The sequence below is a fragment of the Panulirus ornatus genome, chromosome 43, assembly GCF_036320965.1.
Source record: "Panulirus ornatus isolate Po-2019 chromosome 43, ASM3632096v1, whole genome shotgun sequence".
NCBI classification, from domain to species: domain Eukaryota; kingdom Metazoa; phylum Arthropoda; class Malacostraca; order Decapoda; family Palinuridae; genus Panulirus; species Panulirus ornatus.
In genome coordinates this window covers 33,510,003-33,536,233 of record NC_092266.1, presented here as the reverse complement: position 1 = coordinate 33,536,233, position 26,231 = coordinate 33,510,003, and the positions used below count along the sequence as shown (strand labels likewise).

The window sequence follows — 26,231 nt, the reverse complement described above, 5'->3', positions numbered from 1 at the left end:
TATATGTCTGTGTATATATATGTATACGTTGAGATGTATAGGTATGTATATGTGCGTGTGTGGACGTGTATGTATATACGTGTGTGTGGGTGGGTTGGGCCATTCTTTCATCTGTTTCCTTCCGCTACCTCGCTAACGCGGGAGACAGCGACAAAGTATAATAAATAAAATATAAATATATGTGTAGGAGTGGATGGGCCATTCTTCTTTCGTTTTCTGGTGCTACCTTGCTGAAGCGGGAAACGGCGATCATGTATGAAAAAAAAATAAATATAAACAATGATTGACTCAAGACACTTTTGGTTTACAGTTCTTCAACTCAAAACAGTAATACGTTTCACAACTTTCTTTTACCAGTTGCAGCATTCAAGTCGAAATGAGCAGGTGTCATCCCATACGGATGAAGATGATAAAGTACCAGCCTGTCTTCATCAAGCCCCATCCCGGAAACGGCGTAGGGGTCCTGAGGTTAATGGTGTTCCTCAAAATGGTCTGTCAAAGCGTGCCTCTTCAAGGTTTGGAACTCGTCTGCAAGAAGAACCATCAAGTTCTGATTTGGATGAGAGGGATCATGCACCTGCACTAGTCACCATCCCCAGACCACCTTGGTGTTGTACAGATGATAGGTAATGGCTGTGATAGTCATACTAAAAGTTTTTCCTTAAATTCACGTCTACGATGCCAACATCAACTGAACTTCTCATAATATCATGATGGAAGGAAAGAGGGTTAAAGAGTAAAGAGATCTAAATAGAGAAGGGCTGAAATGGAGTAAGAATGAAAACAGGAGGTACACACAGGGGGTACACACCGATTTATACAGTATTAGCCTACTATTAACTTTTCCCAGTTGTATGAAGAAAGATCACATGCATACAGCTTCTTACTTCACTCATCCAAATTCTCAACGTATATCCTTTTAGAATTTAATAATATGAGCACTCCCTACTTTATTTGCTGTCTAAGTTGATTTGTCAAAACTAAAATCCATTCTTAGCATCTTCATGCAAAAAATGGCTCTTTATCTGGTATATCTCTATTGTTCTTTTTTTTATCTGTTCATCTTTCATATGGGCTACCCCTTCTCATCAGTATTACTGTATATCTCTGACCAGCCTATCATCTGCCAAACATTCTGCTCAACATATTATCGTAAAAGAATCATCTATATGTCTTTCATAATTTTTTTAATGTTGACTAACCTTTTTGCAGCTCCGTTCTTTACTTTCCCTAATTCCAATTAAGTTAGCAAACTCCACTGCTATTATTTTCTCTTAACATGTCTTGACCAATGTACACATAATATCACATCTATACATCAGAGCTAGAACGAGCTACATGTAGGAAAGGGGTAAAGGCCAGATGGCACATCTAATATCCTGAGGGAGTTTGCCCCTATTCCTTGCTCATCTATTTTGTGCCTCAAAATCCAAAATATCTCTTCTTAGAAGCATGCCTTAACCCAGCCCAGCCCTACAAAAGTCATCAGAAATCTCCTCAGTTCTCATATTCTTAAACACATAGAATTGTATTTCTGTCTTTAAGCATTTGACAAGATGTGGCCCATGTTTCACATACTTCCTGCTTTTAGCTTAACTTCTCCCTGTTCTCTAATGCTGTCATTCTAGCATAAGAGTTGTTGATAAAGTAACTTCTCCCTCTTTCCATAAACGGCATGTGGAAACCAGCCAAACAAGGACTAGCATTACAATAACTTTTTTCTTTGTACAGCATAGTTTTAGAACTTCTGTCTTACATCTCCTCCTCTTCCTATAACCTTTCCACTTTGAAAAGCCAAATGTACAAACACATGAGATCACCTTAATCCCTATACTACTTTCTCTTGCCATGTAGGCTTAAAAATATATATATCTATACCCCAGATCTTTACTCAGTATGACGAAACATATATATTGAGATTTTAAACGATCAGGTTTATTGGGATTTTTAACAATCAAAATTTGAAAAAAATGATTGGTCAAAATGGTCTTAACTTCATTCCATCCTTTCAGTGCACAATCAGCACAATCAGTTTTTTCCTATTCCACATGCAAGAAAAACAGCAAAATAATTATTTTTATTTACGAATAGGAGCTAGTATAACATGAATAAAAAACTTTTTTTCTTAAGAAATAAGTCAACCATTCCTAGTTTAGGAAAAACACATTACTTACAAAACTGGCCTATCCTAAGTACACAAGATTTGTAACTTTTAGCTTATATTATTAGTTGCTCAAAAAACAACCAAATCCAGAAGATTTTCATATGAATTATGAGTCAAGTATTCATAGTCTAAGAAAAAATATCATTAGCCAGAGTGGCCTTTCCTAAGTGTGGGTGCCAGTGGCATGGTAGCAGGTGCTATGAGTGGTAAGTTCCAAGTGAAGGCATGGTACCATCTACTGTGGTCACTAGCAGGCTACTGAGGCCTCTGGGCAGCTTCAGTGATTTTTCCTTTATTTGGGTTGCCTTCTCTGGCCAACCATCAGAGACTTATGCACAAAGAATTCAGCTTGTAACGAGAAATTTTGAGTATAGGCTAATACCAATAGCACCTTTCATGCCATGTGTTAACTGATGCCCTCAAGAACTAAAGATTAATATTCATCTCAAAGTACCAAAAATATTTCTAGGAGTAAGTCACAAACAAGAAACTATTTAATAATTACTCCAAGTTCTAATGACACAACTAATAACAAATTACAACTTTTGATTGGATTATGTTTAGCACTTCTAGCATGAACTTGGAAAAAATAATGAAGATCCTGTGCTACAAAAGCCATTTCATCCTTTAATATATAAAAACCAGTGACCATTTACTGTGGACCAAGGGTATGATAATTTTGCATTAATTTCCAAATCCACTCTCTCCACAAAGTCCCATGCCACTTTGCAACTTACACTTTAGTAGCATTTCCAGTCTCGGTACCAAAGTAACATTTTTTTTTGTTCATCTGCTCATGTACCTACCACATTCATTTCTGGAAACTTCATTTCCCTTATTTTCTCTTTACTATCATTTTTGATACTTAAAGTGCCCACATCTCATTATCAAATATCAGACTTTGATGCAACATAGTTTCCACTGATGGTTCACATTATTTTCTTAGCTTTTTTCGAGTTTCTACAATTTAACTCCCTTTCAAAATAATCTTCCTTGCTCATAAGTCCTTAGTCAAAGCTTGTCAGTTACTCTAGATATTAGTTTTTAGATTTTTAGATATCTGTATTAATTAAGAGAATTATTTCCACAGACAATATGGAGTCACCACTTCCCGTGTACTGCCCACCGTAGACTGCTCTCTCAGTTCCTCAACAAGACCTCACTCACCTGATAGTTTGGAGCAGCCACCAATGTCTCGTAAACATCCCCACATCCACACCATCCCTCGCACGCAGTTAAAGAGAGAAAGAACGGGTGATCAGACCGGAAGAGGGGCTGGAAGTAGTGGTCTGTTGCCAAGTGATGTGACAGAACTGTAATAAGCAGATTAAACAAGCTAATGATATTTTTGTAGTGCATTTTGACAATTTTCACATGCATTGACCATTAAAAATATTTCAGTCGACTCTAAGAGGATAGGCCAAAAAGTAGCTTTATGAAAAATAAAGCATGGCTCAATAAGAAAGTAACAAAAGAAAAAAATGGCTCAATAAAGAAATAACAGGGTTAAAACTAAAGCTAGCAGAGCAGAAGTGGAACTGATAAGAATGAAAAATTTGTATTACTATCATCCACAGACAAGATTATTCATTTTTGTTGCAGAATAGATATGTAGTCCTTTGTAAGATCAGTAGGTATTTTAACTTAGGACTCGTTTTTGCGACAGGGTTGCCACTGAAACTAGTTGTAGCAGATAATTTTAGTCAGTCAGTCAAGGGATGCAGGTGAAACTTGCACATCACAGCATATAAAAGACGCCAAGCAGCAGGATCAGATCCACATTCCAAAGATGTGAATATACTATACAAACAAATGAACTTGAAACAAAGTATCTTCCTTGTACTTTAATGTGTAAAACATAAGTCAATCATGAAGTATAAAGCTGCAGCTTATGTTGCTATTAATCCAAGATCAGAAAAAATATATGTGATTTATATATACACTCAAGTAAGCTATTTAATAATCATTACTGACGATTGTAATTTTACTACAATAATGTACATGTTTAGCACATACATTAGAATTGTTTAGAGAAAATGAAAAAAAAACTTATGAAGCATTAATTGAAATGTAGAAACTACTATTGATTGACAAAGAGTATGGCTTGCATTGATATCTAGCTACTGGGAATTAGGTGAAAGTGCCAAATGAGAAACTAGTGAATTATTGTAGCTTCAGGATTGTCTTTGAAAATAGTAGTTTTCAAGCTCTCAAAGAAATGTATTTTGCCTCAAGAAAGTAAGTTGTAAAGGGCAAAATGAATTATCAAGAATCTCTTTAAAGTAATATTCTAACAGCACTGACTCCTACCGAAACTTATCACTAAAATAAAAAATAGCCTTTTGCAGGAAAGCCAATAGGAATGTATGACATTAGGAAATGGAAAATGGAAGAAATTCCATAATGATAAGGGTAAAATATTGTGAATGTCAATAAGAGAGATGATTAACAAAATACATAAAGACTTTAAGGAAAAGTTCCTTCCTTACTTACAGTGGCACAGGCTACTTATTACACAGAATAGCAGATACCAATTGGAACAGACAAGTTACTGTTAATTTGCATACATGAAGTGACTGATGTTTTAGTAAAATGAGTGTTTTGCATAGCAGTACATGCCCAGTGTAACATTATTTTTCATTAAGAATACTTCTGTATGAATAACCAAAAAGATATTCTTGTACTGTGATGCAAGACAGCAGTTTGGCTGACTACTTGCAGCATTCTCAAGGTCAACAGGACAGGGGAACTATGATGGTACCTGTCTCTTAAGTTAGCTGTGTTCTATAGTGCAGAGAATATTCCACAAATCTATTTTATAAACAATATTTAATATTAATTTATTCTGGTTTGCTGTGATCTTTGGAACCAACTTTTTTGAGTAACAGAAATATGAAAAAACTTTGATTTTAAATGCAACTTTGAGGCATTTTCAAAATTTCACAGTTATGCCTGTTGTTAAAGTTACTTATATTGCAGTTAACAATCCTGATTATTCTGAAACACTTTAATACAAAGTATGGTAAACCTTAGAATAATTTTCCAAGGGCAAATGTACTAATAATACCCATCACAGAAATTGATACTATGCCTAAAATGACTGTTCCAAAGGTCCCAGCTATTAAGGGACCACACAATGCTAGTTCCTATATCACTGAGGCTTTACAAATGGCATATGGTGTATTAATTACATGTCATCTTATACAACGATTATGTACCTGTATATAGTTTTTACTTAATATTACACAGTTATTGTAAAGTACATATGTATGTTTTAGAACTTTAAGAGTTATCCTAATCTAGTACAGTGACAAAAATTTATAATCATCATGAACATAAAAGAGTTGTACTCATGGCACTTTTCCTGAATTTTGCATACTAAGAATATTTTCAAAATTTATGACATTCATTATTGTAAATTTTTTGTATTTTGTATTATTTTCATTTAAAAGATGAAATTGCTTCTACACATGAATAAGTTACATATGGAAAATTAGTGTTTGTTAAACAGACATTCCAGTCCAAATACAGCATTTGTCTATTTATTCCATTCATATCTCTGATGCCCATTCCCTCTGGGAGCCTGTATGAAGGGGATGGCCACGACAAAAGAGGTTCCACTACCCCTGTCCTTCCATGCCTCCCTTGCTTACACCTTTCTATGCATTCTTACTTCATTTCTCTCCCTCCAGTACTCTTCCACCCTAAACTAAGTAATGTACTGGCAATAGCAGAAAGAGAACATACAATGAAAAGGATTGGGAATACATACAAGGAAAGATCATACAAAGAGTGAAAGAACAAAAGACTGTGTGTGCAACAGGCATCAGTGATTAGTGCGCACTGGATGCAGAGATGAGGCCCAAGACAAGGAATCCTATCTATCTATCTATATCACTGATGCCTGTTCCAGTTTGAACTCCCTCAAAGGGGTAGCCATGGCAACAGTCTCCATAATTAATGAATTCCAGTGCCCCATCTTAGCATTTCGGGCCTCGCCCTCAACAGGCGACTGGTAGATGGCAAGTCTAGCACAGTGTTTGCAGAGGCTCCCACCTATTGTTCCTAATGACTACCTCTATCTAATGCTCCTATCTACTACTTCTACCTAATGTTTCTACCTGATAATCCTGCCTAAATGTTCCTACCTTCTACTATCTACTGCTCCTACCATTTTGCCAAAAGGCAGGGCAAGCGCATAGAGCTCATCTAAGGAAAATCTAAAGTTACAAAGAATGAGCTGCATGAGCCAGTGTTGTCAAGTGTTACATACAACAAGGAGAGATTGTATGTTTGAGGACAGAATACAAGTAGTCCACACATTAGTGAGGCAGAAAGAAAAGTCAGCTACCTAGGTCAGAAAAGTGCAACTTTACAACCATTAAAGTGCTAGTTCACTGAGCAAATGTCACTAACCCTCCTGATACCCAGGCGGGTAGTATTGGAAACATACCTCTCTAGTCGTTGGCTGCCTACCAACTACTTCCTACAAAGTAATCCTTCTCAGCAAGGGAAACATCCTAAAGAATACAGATCAACAAAAGTTTGAGGAAGGTCTGTGTAGCATTCTCAGAGAATTTTTTGTAAAGAGGAGGATGCTGACATGATCATTTAGGTAAAGACTATTTCTCATGTATATAAAAATTGATGATAATGAAGGAAAGTTCTTTAAGGGAGTGGAAGCCTGTTCATTCATTTCATCAAATGATCATTTAATGAAATCAACACTTCCAAAAAATATTAGACTCGGGGATTCTTTCCATTTATGATTACTATGCCTCATCAATTTACACCCTTCCTCTTCTCCATCAAGCCCGTGGCCTCTCCAGAACTGGAAATTTACTCCATTATGGCATTTTTTAGTTCGTAACCCACACTTTGACATTTCCTCCATAATTCACAGATAAAATTCCTTCTTGAAAAAAATCCTTTCTGCTTGGTTTTATGTATCTCATGTAGCTCTTCATTCTAACACTCTTTTTAATGCTAAAGGTTTTCATACAAAATCCACATTGCACCTAAACTTCACATTTCACACTACTGTTCCAAATCCATTTCTGATTTTACTTTCTATAGCTCACTCGAATACACTTTAGCATGCTCAAATTAAAAGTAATTACATATTCTCTCAGGTGTTACACACTCTACATCAAATGTTTTATTTGAATATTTGAAAATTTGATTGTTTATCCTTCAATATACATATCTTTACCTCCATTTCTATGAACAGTGCATGGGTCGATGTTCACCCACAAGAATCCTCAACTCACATCCTAGGTGCTAACATTAACATGTATTTCCACACTAATGAAAGCATTTCTAAATTTCCACACTATATGGGCTATATGCAATGTTTATTTACCAGGTGAAATTAATATTTCTCTTCAGAGTTCAAGCCACACACACACAAGAACAATTTTCATACCACACTATCAGAAATCATTCCTCTGGTATTCTAATTTGAAATAACTTTAACTTTTCAAATATTTCATCATACTGTATTTTTTTGGTATATCTTTTTCCCTTGTAACTTTGAATATACTTACATATAAAGTTTGTGCCTAACTATCATCTGCCATGCATCTTAAATAGTCATACCACCTTGAAAGGCCTTCACTCGAATGTCTTTTTGACAATTTTTTCACACCATGCATTTCTTAACTTCAGTTGGAAGTCCATCTACTCTCCTAATTTCAACAATACTACATAAGTTATCCATCTATAGTGCTTTTGTTTTTACTGCTCTGGACTTAAAAGAAATCTAATGACAAAGCTCTCGAAATTTGAAACACAAACATAAATTCGTCATATCCACAATATTCCAGAGCATCTATTCTTTCTTGTATGCCTCTTCTCACAACTTCAGCTTTCCCACTACCATCTGAATTAAACTTTACTTTCAAATACTTAAACTTATAGTTCCCTATTCACTATACCAACTGATATTTCACTGGGAAAGCTCATCTGTTTTTAAAAATATGAACTTATCATGGACTTTACATGGCTAAATTTACTTTTATATTGTTTGCCATTCATTCTGTACAGAGAGAGATCTTTTGTTACACTTGAAAAAAATAGAAAAAATGTCATACAGGAATAGATAAGAAAAGTTATTAAAAGGTTAGAGGGGTATGTTTGAGGAAAGAAACCTGAATGTTCTGGCTCTGAGTGAAACGAAGCTAAAGGGTAAAGGGGAAGAGTGGTTTGGGAAAGTCTTGAGAGTAAAGTCATGGGTTGGTGTGAGGACAAGATCTAAGGAAAAAGTAGCACTACTCCTGAAGCAGGAGTTGTGGAAGTATGTGATGGAGTGCAAGAAAGTAAATTATAGAGTGATTTGGGTAAAACTGAAAGTGGTTAGAGAAAGCTGGGTGATTATTGGTGCTTGTGCACTTGGTCATGAGAATATATATTCTCATGTATATGAGTAGGAAGAGAGGAAAGTGACAGAGTCCCAATGAATGTCAGTTTGCAGCAGGGGTGCATGATGTTTCCATGGTTCCTTAATTTTTTTATGCATGGGGTTGTTAGGATGGAGCATGCAAGAGTTTTGGAGAGAGGGGCAAGTATGCAGTCTGTTGTGGGTTAGAGGGATTGGAAAGTGAGTCAGTTGTTGTTCACTGATGATACAGCGCTAGTGGTTGATTCGCATGACTAAATGCAGAAGCTGATGACGGAGTTTGGTAAAGTGTGTGAAAGAGGAAAGCTGAGGGTAAATGTGAATAAGAGCAAGGTTATTAGGTTCAGTAGGGTTGAGGGACAAGTCAATTGGGAGTTAGTTTGAACAGAAAAAATCTGGAGGAATGAAGTGTTTTAGATATCTGAGAGTGGATTTGGTAGCGGATGGAACCATGGAAGCAGAAGTGAGTCACTGGGTGGGGGAGGGGGCGAAGGCTTTGGGAGCATTGAAGAGAGTGTGGAAGGTGATAACGTTATCTCAGAAGGCAAAAATGGGTATGTTTGAAGGAATAGTGGTTCCAACAATGTTATATGGTTGTGAGGCATGGGCTGTAAATAGGGTTGTGCAAAGAAGGGTGGATGTGTTTGAAATAAGATGTCTGAGGACATTATGTGGTGTGAGATGGTTTGATCGAGTAAGTAATGAAAGGATGAGAGAGATGTGTGGTAACAAAAAGAGCGTGGTTGAGAGAGCAGAAGAGGGTGTATTGAAATGGTTTGGTCACATGGAGAGAATGAGTGAGGAAAGATTGATAAAGAGGATATATGTGTCAGAGGTGGAGGAAACGAGATGTGGGAGACCAAACTGGAGGTGGAAGGAGGAAGTAAAAAAGATTCTTAGAGATCGGGGCCTGAAAGGCATGCAAGGAATAGAGTGAAATGGAACGATGTGGTATACTGGGGTCGACGTGCTGTCAATAGATTGAACCAGGGCATGTGAAGCGTCTGGGGTAAACCATAAAAAGTTTTGTGGGGCCTGGATGTGGAAAGGGATCTGTGGTTTCGGTGCAGTACACATGACAGCTAGAGACTAAGTGTGAACAAATGTGGCCTTTGTTGTCTTTTCCTAGCGCTACCTCGTGAGCACGAGGGGGAGGGGGGTGCCATTTCATGTGTGGCAGGGTAGCAATGAGAATGGATGAAGGTAGCAAGTATGAATATGTACAAGTGTATATATATATACGTCTATGCATGTATACATTGACATGTATAGGTATGTATATGTGCGTGTGCGGGTGTTTATGTACATACATGTGTTGTAGGAAGGTTGGGCCATTCTTTCGTCTGTTTCCTTGCGCTAACTCACTAACGCGGGAGACAGTGACAAAGCAAAATAATAATAAAAAAAAAAATATATGGGTATGTTTGAAGGAATAGTGGTTCCAAGAATGTTGTATGGTTGCGAGGCGTGGGCTATGGATAGAGTTGTGCGGAGGAGGGTGGATGTGCTGGAAATGAGATGTTTGAGGACAATATGTGGTGTGAGGTGGTTTGATTGAGTAAGTAATAATAGGGTAAGAGAGATGTTAGGTAAGAAAAAGAGTGTGGTTGAGAGAGCAGAAGAGGGTGTTTTGAAGTGGTTTGGTCACATTGGGAGAATGAGTGAGGAAAGATTGACAAGGAGGATATATGTGTCAGAGGTGGAGGGAACGAGAAGTGGGAGACCAAATTGGAGGTGGAAAGATGGAGTGAAAAAGATTTTGAGTGATCAGGGCCTGAACATGCAGGAGGGTGAAAGGCATGCAAGGAATAGAATGAATTGGAACGATGTGGTATACCAGGATCGACGTGCTGTCAATGGATTGAACCAGGGCATGTAAAGCGTCTGGGGTAAACCATGGAAAGTTGTGTGGGGCCTGGATGTGGAAAGGGAGCTGTGGTTTCAGTGCATCATTACATGACAGCTAGAGACTGAGTGTGAACGAATGGGGCCTTTGTTGCCTTTTCCTAGCGCTACCTTGCACACATGAGGGGGGAGGGGGTTGTTATTTCATGTGTGGCGAGATGGCAATGGGAATAAATAAAGGCAGACAGTATGAATTATGTACATGTGTATATATGTATATGTCTGTGTGTGTATATATATGTATACGTTGAGGTGTATAGGTATGTATATTTGCGTGTGTGGACGTGTATGTATATACATGTGTAGGTGGGTGGGTTGGGCCATTCTTTCGTCTGTTTCCTTGTGCTACCTCGCTAACGCGGGAGACAGCAACAAAGCAAAATAAATAAATAATAAATAAATAAATATATATATATGTATATACAGAATGGAAAAAGGTGAGAACAAAGAACGTAAGGGGAGTGGGGGAAGAATGGGATGTATTTAGGGAAGCAATGATGGCTTGCGCAAAAGATGCTTGTGGCATGAGAAGCATGGGAGGTGGGCAGATAAGAAAGGGTAGTAAGTGGTGAGATGAAGAAGTAAGATTATTAGTGAAAGAGAAGAGAGAGGCATTTGGAAGATTTTTGCAGGGAAATAATGCAAATGACAGGGAGATGTATAAAAGAAAGGGGCAGGAAGTCAAGAGAAAGGTGCAAGAGGTGAAAAAGAGGGCAAATGAGAGTTGGGGTGAGAGTATCATTAAATTTTAGGAAGAATAAAAAGATGTTTTGGAAGGAGGTAAATAAAGTGCGTAAGACAAGGGAACAAATGGGATCAGTGAAGGGGGTTAATGGGGAGGTGATAACAAGTAGTGGTGATGTGAGGAGATGGAGTGAGTATTTTGAAGGTTTGTTGAATGTGTTTGATGATAGAGTGGCAGATATAGGGTGTTTTGGTTGAGGTGGTGTGAAAAGAGAAAGGGTTAGGGAGAATGATTTGGTAAACAGAGAAGAGGTAGTAAAAGCTTTGTGGAAAATGAAAGCCGGTAAGGCAGCGGGTTTGGATGGTATTGTAGTGGAATTTATTAAAAAAGGGGTGACTGTATTCTTGACTGGTTGATAAGGTTATTCAATGTATGTATGACTCATGGTGAGGTGCCTGAGGATTGGCAGAATGCTTGCATGGTGCCATTGTACAAAGGCAAAGGGGATAAAAGTGAGTGCTCAAATTAAAGAGGTATAAGTTTGTTGAGTATTCCTGGGAAATTACATGGGAGGGAACTGATTGAAAGGGTGAAGGCATGTACAGAGCATCAGATTGGGGAAGGGCAGTGTGGTTTCAGAAGTGGTAGAGGATGTGTGGATCAGGTGTTTGCTCTGAAGAATGTACGTGAGATATACTTAGACAAGCAAATGAATTTGTATGTAGCATTTATGGATCTGGAGAAGGCATATGATAGAAATGCTTTGAGGAAGGTAGTAAGAATATATGGTGTGGAAGGCAAGTTGTTAGAAGCAGTGAAAAGTTTTTATCGAGGATGTAAGGCATGTGTACGTGTAGGAAGGAAAGTGATTGGTTCTCGGTGAACGTTGGTTTGCATGAAGGGTGTGTGATGTCTCCATGGTTGTTTAATTTGTTTATGGATGGGGTTGTTAGGGAGGTGAATGCAAGAGTTTTGGAAAGAGGGGTAAGTATGCAGTCTGTTGTGGATGAGAGACCTTGGGAAGTGAGTCAGTTGTTTTTCGCTGATGATACAGCGCTGGTGGCTGATTCATGTGAGAAACTGCAGAAGCTGGTGACTGAGTTTGGTAAAGTGTGTGAAAGAAGAAAGCTGAGAGCAAATGTGAATAAGAGCAAGTTGTTAGGTACAGTAGGGTTGAGAGGCAAGTTAATTGGGAGGTAAGTCTGAATGGAGAAAAATTGGAGGAAGTGAAATGTTTTAGATAACTAGGAGTGGATTTAGCAGTGGATGGAACCATGGAAGCAGAAGTGAATCAAAGGGTGGGGGAGGGGGGCAAAAGTTCTGGGAGCATTGAAAAATGTGTGGAAGTCAAGAACGTTATCTTGGAAAGCAAAAATGGGTATGTTTGAAGGAATAGTTGTTCCAGCAATGTTGTATGGTTGCGAGGCGTGGGCTATAGATAGAGTTGTGCGGAGGAGGGTGGATGTGCTGGAAATGAGATGTTTGAGGACAATATGTGGTGTGAGGTGGTTTGATCGAGTAAGAAATGAAAGGGTAAGAGAGATGTGTGGTAATAAAAAGAGTGTGGTTGAGAGAGCAGAAAAGGGTGTTTTGAAATGGTTTGGTCACATGGAGAGAATGAGTGAGGAAAGATTGACAGAGAGGATATATGTGTCAGAGGTGGAGGGAACAAGAAGTGGGAGACCAAATTGGAGGTGGAAAGATGGAATGAAAAAGATTTTGAGTGATCGGGGCCTGAACATGCAGGAGGGTAAAAGGCGTGCAAGGAATAGAGTGAAATGGATCGATGTGGTATACCGGGGTCGAAGTGCCGTCAATAGATCGAACCATGGCATGTGAAGCGTCTGGGGTAAACCATGGAAAGTTTTGTGGGACCTGGATGTGGAAAGGGAGCTGTGGTTTCGGTGCATTATACATGACAGCTAGAGACTGAGTGTGAACGAATGTGGCCTTTGTTGTCTTTTCCCAGTGCTACCTCGCGCACATGCGGGGGGAGGGGGCTGTCATTTCATGTGTGGCGGGGTGGCGATGGAATGAAAAAGGGCAGACAGTATGAATTATGTACATGTGTATATATGTATATGTACATGTGTGTATATATATGTATACGTTGAGATGTATAGGTATGTATATGTGCGTGTGTGGACGTGTATGTACATACATGTGTATGTGGGTGGGTTGGGCCATTCTTTCGTTTGTTTCCTTGCACTACCTCGCTAACAAGGGAGACAGCGACAAAGTAATATATATATATGTATATAGACAACGGAGCAAATGGGAACTTCAGTGAAGGGCACAAATGGGGAGGTGATAACAAGTAGTGGTGATCTGAGAAGGAGATGGAGTGAGTATTTTGAAGGTTTGTTGAATGTGTTTGATGATAGAGTGGCAGATATAGGGTGTTTCGGTCGAGGTGGTGTGCAAAGTGAGAGGGTTAGGGAAAATGATTTGGTAAACAGAGAAGAGGTAGTAAAAGCTTTGCGGAAGATGAAAGCCGGCAAGGCAGCAGGTTTGGATGGTATTGCAGTGGAATTTATTAAAAAAGGGGGTGACTGTATTATTGACTGGTTGGTAAGGTTATTTAATGTATGTATGACTCATGGTGAGGTGCCTGAGGATTGGCGGAATGCGTGCATAGTGCCATTGTACAAAGGCAAAGGGGATAAGAGTGAGTGCTCAAATTACAGAGGTATAAGTTTGTTGAGTATTCCTGGTAAATTATATGGGAGGGTATTGATTGAGAGGGTGAAGGCATGTACAGAGCATCAGATTGGGGAAGAGCAGTGTGGTTTCAGAAGTGGTAGAGGATGTGTGGATCAGGTGTTTGCTTTGAAGAATGTATGTGAGAAATACTTAGAACAGCAAATGGATTTGTATGTAGCATTTATGGATCTGGAGAAGGCATATGATAGAGTTGATAGAGATGCTCTGTGGAAGGTATTAAGAATATATGGTGTGGGAGGCAAGTTGTTAGAAGCAGTGAAAAGTTTTTATCGAGGATGTAAGGCATGTGTACATGTAGGAAGAGAGGAAAGTGATTGGTTCTCAGTGAATGTAGGTTTGCGGCAGGGGTGTGTGATGTCTCCATGGTTGTTTAATTTGTTTATGGATGGGGTTGTTAGGGAGGTGAATGCAAGAGTTTTGGAAAGAGGGGCAAGTATGAAGTCTGTTAGGGATGAGAGAGCTTGGGAAGTGAGTCAGTTGTTGTTCGCTGATGATACAGCGCTGGTGGCTGATTCATGTGAGAAACTGCAGAAGCTGGTGACTGAGTTTGGTAAAGTGTGTGAAAGAAGAAAGTTAAGAGTAAATGTGAATATGAGCAAGGTTATTAGGTACAGTAGGGTTGAGGGTCAAGTCAATTGGGAGGTAAGTTTGAATGGAGAAAAACTGGAGGAAGTAAAGTGTTTTAGATATCTGGGAGTGGATCTGGCAGCGGATGGAACCATGGAAGTGGAAGTGGATCATAGGGTGGGGGAGGGGGCGAAAATCCTGGGAGCCTTGAAGAATGTGTGGAAGTCGAGAACATTATCTCGGAAAGCAAAAATGGGTATGTTTGAAGGAATAGTGGTTGCAACAATGTTGTATGGTTGCGAGGCGTGGGCTATGGATAGAGTTGTGCGGAGGAGGGTGGATGTGCTGGAAATGAGATGTTTGAGGACAATATGTGGTGTGAGGTGGTTTGATCGAGTAAGTAATGTAAGGGTAAGAGAGATGTGTGGAAATAAAAAGAGCGTGGTTGAGAGAGCAGAAGAGGGTGTTTTGAAATGGTTTGGGCACATGGAGAGAATGAGTGAGGAAAGATTGACCAAGAGGATATATGTGTCGGAGGTGGAGGGAACGAGAAGTGGGAGACCAAATTGGAGGTGGAAAGATGGAGTGAAAAAGATTTTGTGTGATCGGGGCCTGAACATGCAGGAGGGTGAAAGGAGGGCAAGGAATAGAGTGAATTGGATCGATGTGGTATACCGGGGTTGACGTGCTGTCAGTGGATTGAATCAGGGCATGTGAAGCGTCTGGGGTAAACCATGGAAAGCTGTGTAGGTATGTATATTTGCGTGTGTGGACGTATGTATATACATGTGTATGGGGGTGGGTTGGGCCATTTCTTTCATCTGTTTCCTTGCGCTACCTCGCAAACGCGGGAGACAGCGGCAAAAAAAAGAAGAAAAAAAAAAAAGAAAAAAAAAAAAAAAAATATATATATATATATATATATATATATATATATATATATATATATATATATATATATATATATAATGACCCGTGCTATGATGCTGAAGGCAGGAGGAAGCTACTAGGTGGTGGGCTAATAATATAACAAAATAATGTAACGGTGCAGTCGGGTATGGGTTGTAACGTTCCTGAAAAGGCTCCAGAACTCAGTTTCGTAGTGGGTAACGTTTGCACAAAGTATCAACGATTGTAGAATCGTTGAAACGTTATTAAGTGGACTTCAAAATTCCCATGACCTCAGCTGTGGCCAATTTACAGGTATGCCACTTGAAGGATTGGGTAGTCATGTCACATTATCTGGTGATGGGTAATACTTGCACAAAGTATCATCCTGATCTCTACGCTGTTTCCCATACAAGATTTTGGAAAAAAGGTTTTCTACGACACAAAGAATGGATGTTTTAAAGATCACTGGTCCAAGCGGTCAGAAAAAGAGGCACCACACACTGTTCATGTTAAGTTTATAAGCATGCCTCTTATGTGATGCTGAGGGACTTCTGGTTGTTTGTTCCCTATACTACAAGTCTGAAACAAAAAATATCAAAACTCCACGTGTGGCTTTGACCTCAAAGGTACAACTCTACGATGAGTCATGATACAAGTAATACTGGCAGCATTCGTGGAAGTGTAAGGAGGGATATAAGGTAGTGTGTAGAGGGATGTTGAAGTGTACGGGGGGACATGAGATAAAGTACGAAGGAACACGAGAAAGTGTATGGAGGAACATGAGGAAGTGTAATGAGGGACGTGAGGTAGCGCACGGAGGGACATGAAGTGTAACGATAGATGTAAGCATGAGTACGGTGGGAAGTGAGGAAGTTTAAGGAGGAACGTGATGAAGTGTAAGGAAGGATGGGAGGTAGTGTATGGATGGGTGAGGTAGTGTATGGAGGGATGTCAGTAATACAAGGAAAGGCGAGAGAAACTGTATGAGGGGATGTGAGGAACTTCACTGAGAGATGTGAGGAAGCGAACGGCGGGGCGTGGGGAAGCATAGCTTCAACAGGGAAGTTGTGGACTCGTGAAACAAGTTAAGCTAATGTTGTTTGTTGGGTTTTACGGCCAGCGACCTATGAGAAAGGTAGTAATAAAAGATAATATAACAATTCTAACGAGGAACCTCTACGGCTACGAGCATTAAGTGAATGGAAACGTAAGGAACTTCCAACATGATGTATTTAGAAATATCATTATAGTGCACCCTCAGGGAGGAGAAGCATAGTTAGCGAGAGAAAATGTGTAGAACTCATTATCTATTTATTGACGATCAGCGACCCGGAATGTATTATACTGTAGCGAGTGTGTGGGATGAGGGAGTTAGCCTCTCGCAACGCTCGCCAACACCACCTTGTGGCTGGAATAAAAGATTAATATCCTCACACCAGGGAGACGATGCCATCTACAGATGGATGTATCTTAAGCGTTTGGCATCCTGAGTGATCACAGACTGGCGACGAGGGTGAGGGAAGATACAGACTTTGAATTATTCATAGCTTTGTCGTAAGATGTATGTTAATATACAACACCGCCAGACAGGAGGCGATGCTTGGCGATCAAAGAAAATGGTTCTTTGACGGGACAGACTCGGGAAATTGAGTATTATGAGGTAGATGGTCGCTCAGGCGTCGACCATCTGTTGCATGGTAGTGAGACCCGGAGCAAATATTGCCGCTGGATATAACACCTTCCAGGTTAGTCAGATTTAAAGAAAAATGCTCGAGACGATTCACCTTTAGATATTTAAGATTTCACTCTAAAAATTTAGCTAGAATCTTTGATATATACATTTACTTTACAAAAAAAAAAACGATTGGTAGACTTAACATGATATTGATTTTTATTATGAAACAACAGACCAATAAACAGGACACATACGGAGCGTCTTACAGTGATCTGGTTAAAGAAATCTTTCCGTGAATACGAATTTGGACTGTACGGGGAGAGAGTTTTACATTAATTGGGCCCAGCTCTTGAATTATGTATGCTATCACAAGTCTTTAAACTAACGTATACTGCCCACATTCACAATTTCATGACCTAGTTTATCCTATTCATTCACCCTACTCATGCTATACAAAACTTTCTTTACATCCACTCCCTTCCTTTAAAAGTTTGTTGCTTAATTTCATGTCCTCTGGTTGTTCTGTCCCTACATCTCTCAAAGAACTGTTCACTGTTTCCAGGCTGGTGTTAGGGAGGGACTACTGATGTCATCTCAAAGTTACCTAATGGGAAACAACAGAGAAGATATGTTACGTGAGCATTTCCACGTTGTGATAAGGAAAGAACTAATGGTTCCTCAAGGTGTGTTACAACTTTTGCTGTTTCTGATGTAGGAAAATAACCGGAAAAAAAGAATTATACCTAAATATTGTTTGCCACCAGCATCACCGCCACCATCACCATATGAATACCACAATCACAAGAACACTACTACCAACACCATCATCACACCATCAGTACCAAAACTACACTATCACAACCGTCATACAAACTCCAGTATACAGTGATAACACCATTCCCTCTCCAAAAATTTAAAACTTATGGTTCCTGAAAACAATATGTCATGAAGTATCCAAGATTCTATTTCAAAACACAACGGGTAATCCCAAACAACATCTAGCAACCAGAAGTTCATCCACTTCGTCCCAATATCCAGGCAAGACGCCAAACAAACAAAACGCTTTAACGCGAGACAAACTGTCGCTGTGTAAGACGAGAAACCCAGAGCCACAGAGGCGCTCACGTCTGGCTGCGACGCGTCTGTCCGCCGCGCCGATTGTGTATAGTTCCCCAAGTGTGGACCGATGGGTCCTGCTCCCTTTACGGTGTGATACCCACCTCCATCAACATCTACTCTAGGGGGAACAACCACCATCCACTCTGTACCACCACACTCCACTCTCGACTAACCAAACACGTGAAGGTCGTCGTCCTACATGAATAAAAACAGAAGTCGTAGCAAAGAAAATGTTTGGGTTGATCTTCCACAAGTCTCCTGCCTGAGACCAATGATGGTATGGCTGGACCATCACGTCCCTAGGGACACTGCTGGACCATCACGTCCCTGGGGACACTGCTGGACCATCACGTTCCCCCTGAGAGACACCTATGGACTATCACCTCACATCCAGCTCGGGGAACAGTCATTTTCATTTTTGTATGACGTCTTGTTATGTCTTGGCTGCACCTCAGGCACCTGCTGACGTAGCCCCGCCATCGTCATTAGCCATCCCTACTGGGGCCTTGTTCTCCACAATGACCACATGACACCAGCAAGTCCTGACCCTGGCTGACACGCCCACCTGACTCACTTCCTCCAGACACCAACACGACCCGACCATACCTTCCACCTCTCCCTCTACCGATGCCTACACCCTCCCTGCTGACACCTACACCCTTCCTGCTGACACCTACACCGTTCCTGCTGACACCTACACCCTCACTACTGACACATATACCCTCCTTGCTAACATCACACATTCAATTTCCACACTTGACCTTCCAAACTTTTCTCACTGTATTTTCACTTGCGGTTGATCTGAAAATTGCTAGTGTATATAACGCTACTAGGGGGGTGGGGGGGGGGGGCTACCTTACTGCTCAGCTGGCCTCCAGTGTCAGGCAGGGAAGGGAGGGGGAGGTAGGTCAGCCCTCCTCAGCTGCACCAATCATACACCTGCAAACCATAACAAGTCTTGTCTCTGGCTTTCCTACAGGCTCTACCTGGTTTTGCTTCTTTAGCCCTGGTCATGACCTGTTCCCCCTTATCCTATACCTGCTACCCATCCCCCCCCCAGTCATGAACTCTGTCTATGACCAGTTGCCCGAGGCCGTGTCAACACTAACTGCTCTTAACCATTACTATTCCAGGGAAAACAACAGAGTAATATGCATAGTTTACCCAGACGGTCCCCAAAATAGCTTGCAAGGATTTTCTCAAGTGTAAGAGCGGAGGACACATCAATATACACAAAAACAGTAACTACGAGTGAGGATAACGCTGTTACTTTGATAATATTCGAGATAATTCTTAATTCACCTCAAGATATGGTTTGAGTATTTCCTTAATGAAAACATGCAGTTTGGTAAAATATTGTCAACTGCTTATTCACACATGTAGTTTTGTCCATATCTATCTATAATCAGACAAACATAAACATTGCAAAGCTTTTACATGACGGCATGGGTGAAGGGTACGTGGCTAGGGGCTATGTGGAGGCAAGGATAGAACGTACACTGACACAGGAGAAGGTTTAGTGGGTAGGTGGCTGAGCTGAGCGAGGGAGGATGAAATATGGTTATGTCTGATTCCCGAGAGAACTTACGTTCTGATGGTTGCTGCTGTATCCTGCCCCTACTGCTGCTGCTGTATCCTGCCCCTACTGTTGCTGCTGTATCCTGCCCCTACTGCTGCTGCTGTATCCTGCCCCTACTGCTGCTGCTGTATCCTGCCCCTACTGTTGCTGCTGTATCCTGCCCCTACTGCTGCTGCTGTATCCTGCCCCTACTGCTGCTGCTGTATCCTGCCCCTACTGTTGCTGCTGTATCCTGCCCCTACTGTTGCTGCTGTATCCTGCCCCTACTGCTGCTGCTGTATCCTGCCCCTACTGTTGCTGCTGTATCCTGCCCCTACTGTTGCTGCTGTATCCTGCCCCTACACGAGGAATGACCACCTTCATGACGCTGATACTGTTTTCTGACCAGTGTAACTGGCAGTTTCTCCCTCCCATCGTTCGTCTCTCCTCTCCAATACTATCTCTCCACCACCATCTCTCCACCACCACCTCTCCCCTACCATCTCTCCACCACCATCCCTCCACCACCATCTCTCCACCACCATCCCTCCACCACCATCTCTCCACCACCACCTCTCCCCTACCATCCCTCCACCACCATCTCTCCACCACCATTTCTCCACTTCAAAATAACAAGTCGAGTGTACAAACATCTGAGGAGTTTAACCAACGTTATAATGGTGAGTTGTGCGTAGCTCAAGTTACTCCTTCCACCACCAGCTCTCACTACCTCACCCGCCTGACCCTCACTACCTCCCTAACTCTCTCTCTCTCTCTCTCTCTCTCTCTCTCTCTCTCTCTCTCTCTCTCTCTCTCTCTCTCTCTCCCCGCCTCCCCTCACTTGCTCTCACACGCCGAGTCTCTCAAAAAGAAAAAACACAGACATCTAAGCGGGTTTCTCCCCAGTTCATGTAGCGCCCCTGGTAATACCCTTGAAGCATCTTGTATAAAGAAAGTATATATGATGCCACACATACACACTAGTATATATATATATATGGATGTGGAAAGGGAGCTGTGGTTTCGGGCATTATTGCATGACAGCTAGAGACTGAGTGTGAACGAATGGGGCCTTTGTTGTCTTTTCCTAGCGCTACCTCGCACACATGAGGGGGGAGGGGGATGGTATTCCAAGAGTGGCGAGGTGGCGATGGGAATGAATAAAGGCAGACATTGTGAATTGTGTGCATGGGTATATATGTATGTGTCTGTGTGTGTATATATATGTGTACATTGAGATGTATAGGTATGTATATTTGCGTGTGTGGACGTGTATGTATATACATGTGTATGGGGGTGGGTTGGGCCATTTCTTTCGTCTGTTTCCTTGCGCTACCTCGCAAACGCGGGAGACAGCGACAAAGCAAAATAAATATATATATATATATATATATATATATATATATATATATATATATATATATATATATATATACTCGTGTGTGTGTCTGTGTGTAGGTTCTGTGCGGTGAAGGTAGGCCACGGGAAGCAATGAAGACCATAACAGGATTGAGAACATGAACGAGTCGAAGTAGATTCACTAAACCAAACCGGAAAATGTCTGCTAAAGTCTCATGTGAACCTTGGCCTATATATGGCAGCTCATGCTCTTGATAACGTTCCTTCCTACCTGGTGCCACACAGGTGCGCAGCAGACACACCCACTCAAACGTCAGGGCGACGTTGCTGGAGGAAGGAAAAGTAACAAGGGACTAGAAGACGACAAATCTCATGCCCATCTTTAAGAAAGGAGATTAAGATATTGTGATGAGCCACAGACCAGCATCTCTGACGGGTGTGGTCTGGAAATTACAAGGAAGGTTAAGAAAAAATAGATGACAACTTGCGAGACAACAGTGATTGAGGGAAAGAAGGTCGTATGTAGAACTTTGTCTCCCACTCTGACTTGTACAGAAAAGAAGGTTGATTAGATGTGTGTACCTGAACTCCCAAAATACATTTTGGTACCGCACAAGAGGATGATAAAGTTATACCTTCATGTAGGAACAAGATGTCTTTGATGACCACGAAGCAATATACCTTCATGGAAGGGAACAAATGATGCATGTCAGGAAGAACCATCTTGGGTCACCAATAACAAGCCACAGGGGTCAGTACTGGGACGACAGTTTTTGTTGATCTATGTAAATGACGAGCCTGAGGTGCAGGACCCGCGCCTGAGGTGCAGGACCCGCGCCTGAGGGGCAGGACCCGCGCCTGAGGTGCAGGACCCGCGCCTGAGGGGCAGGACCCGCGCCTGAGGGGCAGGACCCGCGCCTGAGGTGCAGGACCCGCGCCTGAGGGGCAGGACCCGCGCCTGAGGTGCAGGACCCGCGCCTGAGGGGCAGGACCCGCGCCTGAATACGTTGGCGGATGACGTCGAGGTCATAACGGAAGAAGATATTGAGGAGGACTGGATCACCGTGCAAGATGACCTACACATACTCCATGTTAGTCAAACTCAACACAAGTAAATGCAGTTTAATGAGACTGGGAACCACGAGAAAAAAGCTTCAATGCGTATGTCAACTAACGAGAAAAAGCAACAAGAAACTGTGTAAGACGGAGCCGGAAGTCGACAGTGAAGCAAGCCGTCATCAGCGCTCCACCTCAGGGGAATAGTGAGGCAAACTATCAGTTGGCAAACATTAGAATCACATTAAGTACATTTGATAAATGGTCAGCGAAGTGTTCACACTGTATGAACAAGTGCATAACTAGAAAATGCTTCTCAGGTTTGGTCACTACACAATGAAGTACAAAAAAACTTGCCAGGGAAAGGTTTACAGGGAAAGGTTTAGATGCCATAAATTTGTTCACTATGGAAGAGAGAAGAGTAAGGAGTGATCATCCCAACATGTTCGTTTTTAAGCGTTTCTTAATGTCAGAAGTGAAGACTTCTACGAAAGATATGGAAATAGATCAGAGAGGCCTTGGCAGGAAATCAAGTGTGGGATTGGTCAGAAACGACATTAAAGAAGTACTTTTTTGCCATAAGAGTGAGTGATGGAGGAGTGGGACATCAAGTGACGGAGCTGTGAACGTTGCCACCATGTGAGACCTTTATAAAGTTGTACGACGGAGGAGGAAGGTCCAGACACGGAATCCGTGGGTGCAGAACTCCCTCTATGTATCGTAATAATAATTAATCACAAACGACTATTATAATTACATCGATGAATGGTACAGAGAGAGAGAGAGAGAGAGAGAGAGAGAGAGAGAGAGAGAGAGAGAGAGAGAGAGAGAGAGAGAGAGAGGATGTCAGAAGACAAGGGCCCGTGCTAGGTACAGTCCTACCGAGTCAGACAACAAACAAGTGCAAGATACACTTCGATATCTTGTATCATCTCGCCTACACCACAGACACGAACCTTCTACGAACGGGGCAGCCTCTAACCTGACTACCTCACACCCCCACCCCCCTCACCCTCTAATTCTCTCACTCCCTGCTTGTTTATATAACACATCAGCAGCAGTTCTTATAGCTTGCCAGGCAGGGGGGCATTATGAATAATAGAATTGATTTTTCTTTTCTATATTTTCCATGGCAAGACCTACAGCAATCTTCTATATTTCTGAGCTAAGGTGTTCACGCGTGGACTCATGCCATCACAGTCTACCTTCTCTTTCCTCCCTCCACCGTCCACTGCACCAACCTACGATGAGGATTGCAGCCAATATGACGAAATGCCATGAAAAAAACAGTACACATCAGGAAAAAGCCAAATAGACAATGAATTACCTCCTTACCTGACCGTCCACCATGCCGTCTTCTACGTTGCTACGTTCAAAGTTCACATGGGGCTCAACTTCCTGTGGTTCTGGATGCGTCTGGCAGCGAACAGCAGGAAGCCTCTGGCAGCGGGGCACAACTCACAACCACTAGCTGGGGTAGGGCACCACGCTCAGCGAACACCCGCAGTGGTTGTCAGTGGTCCTGCCGAAGGGGGAAAATACATGATACATCTCTTGTAAGCTCTTTACTTGGAATACTTTCCGCATAACACAATACACTGCCTTCATCCTCTACTTTCCCTTATGATCTTATCCTCAATATTTTTTCGCAGTTTCCCGTGCTACAGAGGTAGCGCCAGGAACAAACAAAGAAACGGTACTTATCTGCACATATCTACTCTACCTGTAATATATAATGTACTGAAACTAGAGCCCCCAGTCCACAACTAGACCCTACAAACCTTTCTGTGGTTTCCCCGACCACTCCATATGTCCTTGGTGCAGTCCACTGACAGTACGTCGCTACCAGTATGTCACATAATTCCAATTAAATCTATCCTATGCATACTTCACACCCTCCTGCATGTTCAGGCCCCGATAACTCAAAGCATACTTCACTCCGACCTTCCACCTCATTCCGTCTTCCCCGTCCGCCTTGTTCCTTGAAGCCCCTTCTGACGCATAACTCCTCTAAATCATTTTCTCCTCACTCGTCCTCCTCATATGTCTAAGCCATTTCTGTGTCCCTGTATGCAGGGAAGGACACGGGAGTGTCTAAACCATTCTGGGTGATAAGTGCGAGTGTTTAGAGCTACTGTGTTAACATAACTGAGTCTGAATCATTTCTTTGCAAACTGTCATTGTTTACCTTTAGTTGTGTTCATCATTATCACTGATCCTGTCTCGTTGTCGACGTTTATCTGTATCTTCTGGGCTGTTTGTACGTATATCTTATGTAGTATGTGGCTCCTGTTTGGCCGTCTGCTTGTCCGTATTAGTTACGGGGTCTGTGACTATCTTTTGCTGTGCTTAACTGTATGTGGCTATGTCTTGCCATCTGTAGGTGTGTCCAGCTATTTGTGACTATGTCCGGCTGTCTGTGGGTTTGTCTGCTGGTCTGTAGATGCGTCCAGCTGTCCGTTATCTGTTCCTGCAGTGAATGATGTGATTTTTCTTGGTAGTCTGTGGCTGCTGGGTCAAGCTGTCTGTGCCCGTGGTATTAAGTCTGTGGCCCACTGCTTGTGTGTACCTGTGGCGTAGTTTGTCTGTTACCAGTTGGGCATGATGTCTGTGGCTGTGCTGTGATCTGAGCTCGTCCCGAGTCTGTCTGTACTAGTGGGTCTGTGAACTGGAAGTATTCAAATAATAAACAGTTTTCCCTTCAAAACAGGAAGCAAGGTAAAGTTATGCACTTTATTAATGCTATTTTCACAAGTTTTACCAAATTCGTAAAAGTATGTACTTCACTCAGGAAAAAAGGCCACATTTACGCAACTCCTGTACGTTATAACCGTTGCAACCTCTCGCCGGTCTGTAATTTGTGCGTCCATGTTCTACCCTTGTCATACATTGCTTAACATAGCCTAGAATGTGACTGTGGTTTCCATGGCTATACTTGTCTAACAATCTGAACTTTACGACATAGTCAACATTCTACTTAATACATAATAAACCATCCGGATCTACTGGAGAATATGCATTAACGGACACACTTTACCGTCAAAGGTCCGTTGATGCATTCTTTCATCTACGTATTTTCTTACCTAAAGTTGTCTGTATATGTAAACAATCATCCCAGCGAAGTTTTTTCACCTTTAGTAATGTTTTGCGCTACCTCGCAAACGCGGGAGACAGCGACAAAGCAAAAAAAAAAAAAAAAAAAAAAGTAATGTTTTACAGATTTTGATTACAGCTGAGCACAGTCACACAGCCCTGACCGACGAAACCCACGGAAATAAGCCACACTCTCTCCAGTTCTGTGAGAGTAAAACTGAACGTGACAAAATGGTGAATATATGTGGATGTGGGGTGACCTGTGGTCTGCTTGGCTCATCTCGGTTGTTTGGATTTCGTTATTTTGCTCTGGTTGGCTTGGCTGATCTGGGTTTCATCTGCATTGTTGCACGCAACAGTTTATGAAATCACAGTTCAGTGGTTTCCATGCTAATAATTGTACTTCCTTAATGAGTAAACAGGTGTATAACCATACTGACAAGTTCATACCACTAGTGACTTTAAATGGAAAAAGGAACGATGGTATATCATAAAATAATCATCGTACGAATTTGCATCACTAACTAAACAATCATTATATTACGTAATACGTAACAATAGTGACCATAACGTAATTAATACAGATAATGTGGGAGTTTACCAGACAAGTCGGACTACGTCCTTTAAACAGGGACGCTAATAATGTCTACAACTACCTTCCATGCAGGGAAAACACTGGGCCAGTACTCACGGATCGATTCTCTCTGCTCCTCTGCTGTCTTGATATCTACATCTGCTGGGGACACGTCCAGTGCTGCCGATGAGGATACTGGGAGGACGTTGGTTGTACCAGGGCTGGCCGTCGACTGCTACCACACAATCCATGCACCAGTGACTGCTGTCACGCTGACACTAACTGTAAAAAGCTGACAGGCTGCTTGCTCTGGTCTTGCTTCGTAATCGCTCGGGTGTAGTGCAAAATTTGGTAGGATATGTTGTGTAAAAGAAGAGATTACTCAGTAATCAATTTCACTTCATTCTAAAACGTAAACACTGCAGGTGTCAAAACATTCTAAGAAGACGGGACACTCGGTCTGA

General features: G+C 41.6%; 1 protein-coding gene and 1 long non-coding RNA gene across 3 annotated transcripts in view; one reads left to right on the top strand and one right to left on the bottom strand.

Annotated features, from left to right (window-relative positions):
• Window positions 1-3,667, top strand: part of Cad89D (cadherin 89D) — a 77,610-nt gene extending 73,943 nt beyond the window's left edge. For both annotated transcript variants that reach the window (XM_071687568.1, XM_071687567.1), the window contains exons 29-30: window positions 358-626; window positions 3,255-3,667. In XM_071687568.1, coding sequence (XP_071543669.1) covers window positions 358-626; window positions 3,255-3,483 — 498 coding nt within the window. In that variant the 3' untranslated portion in view covers window positions 3,484-3,667. The remainder of the gene's footprint in view (window positions 1-357; window positions 627-3,254) is intronic.
• LOC139762548 (uncharacterized) lies at window positions 393-26,231 on the bottom strand. The gene is made up of 4 exons (XR_011715739.1): window positions 25,885-26,231; window positions 23,436-23,622; window positions 3,332-3,477; window positions 393-528 (listed from the first exon to the last, which is right to left on the bottom strand). It is a non-coding gene; the product is annotated as an uncharacterized lncRNA (long non-coding RNA).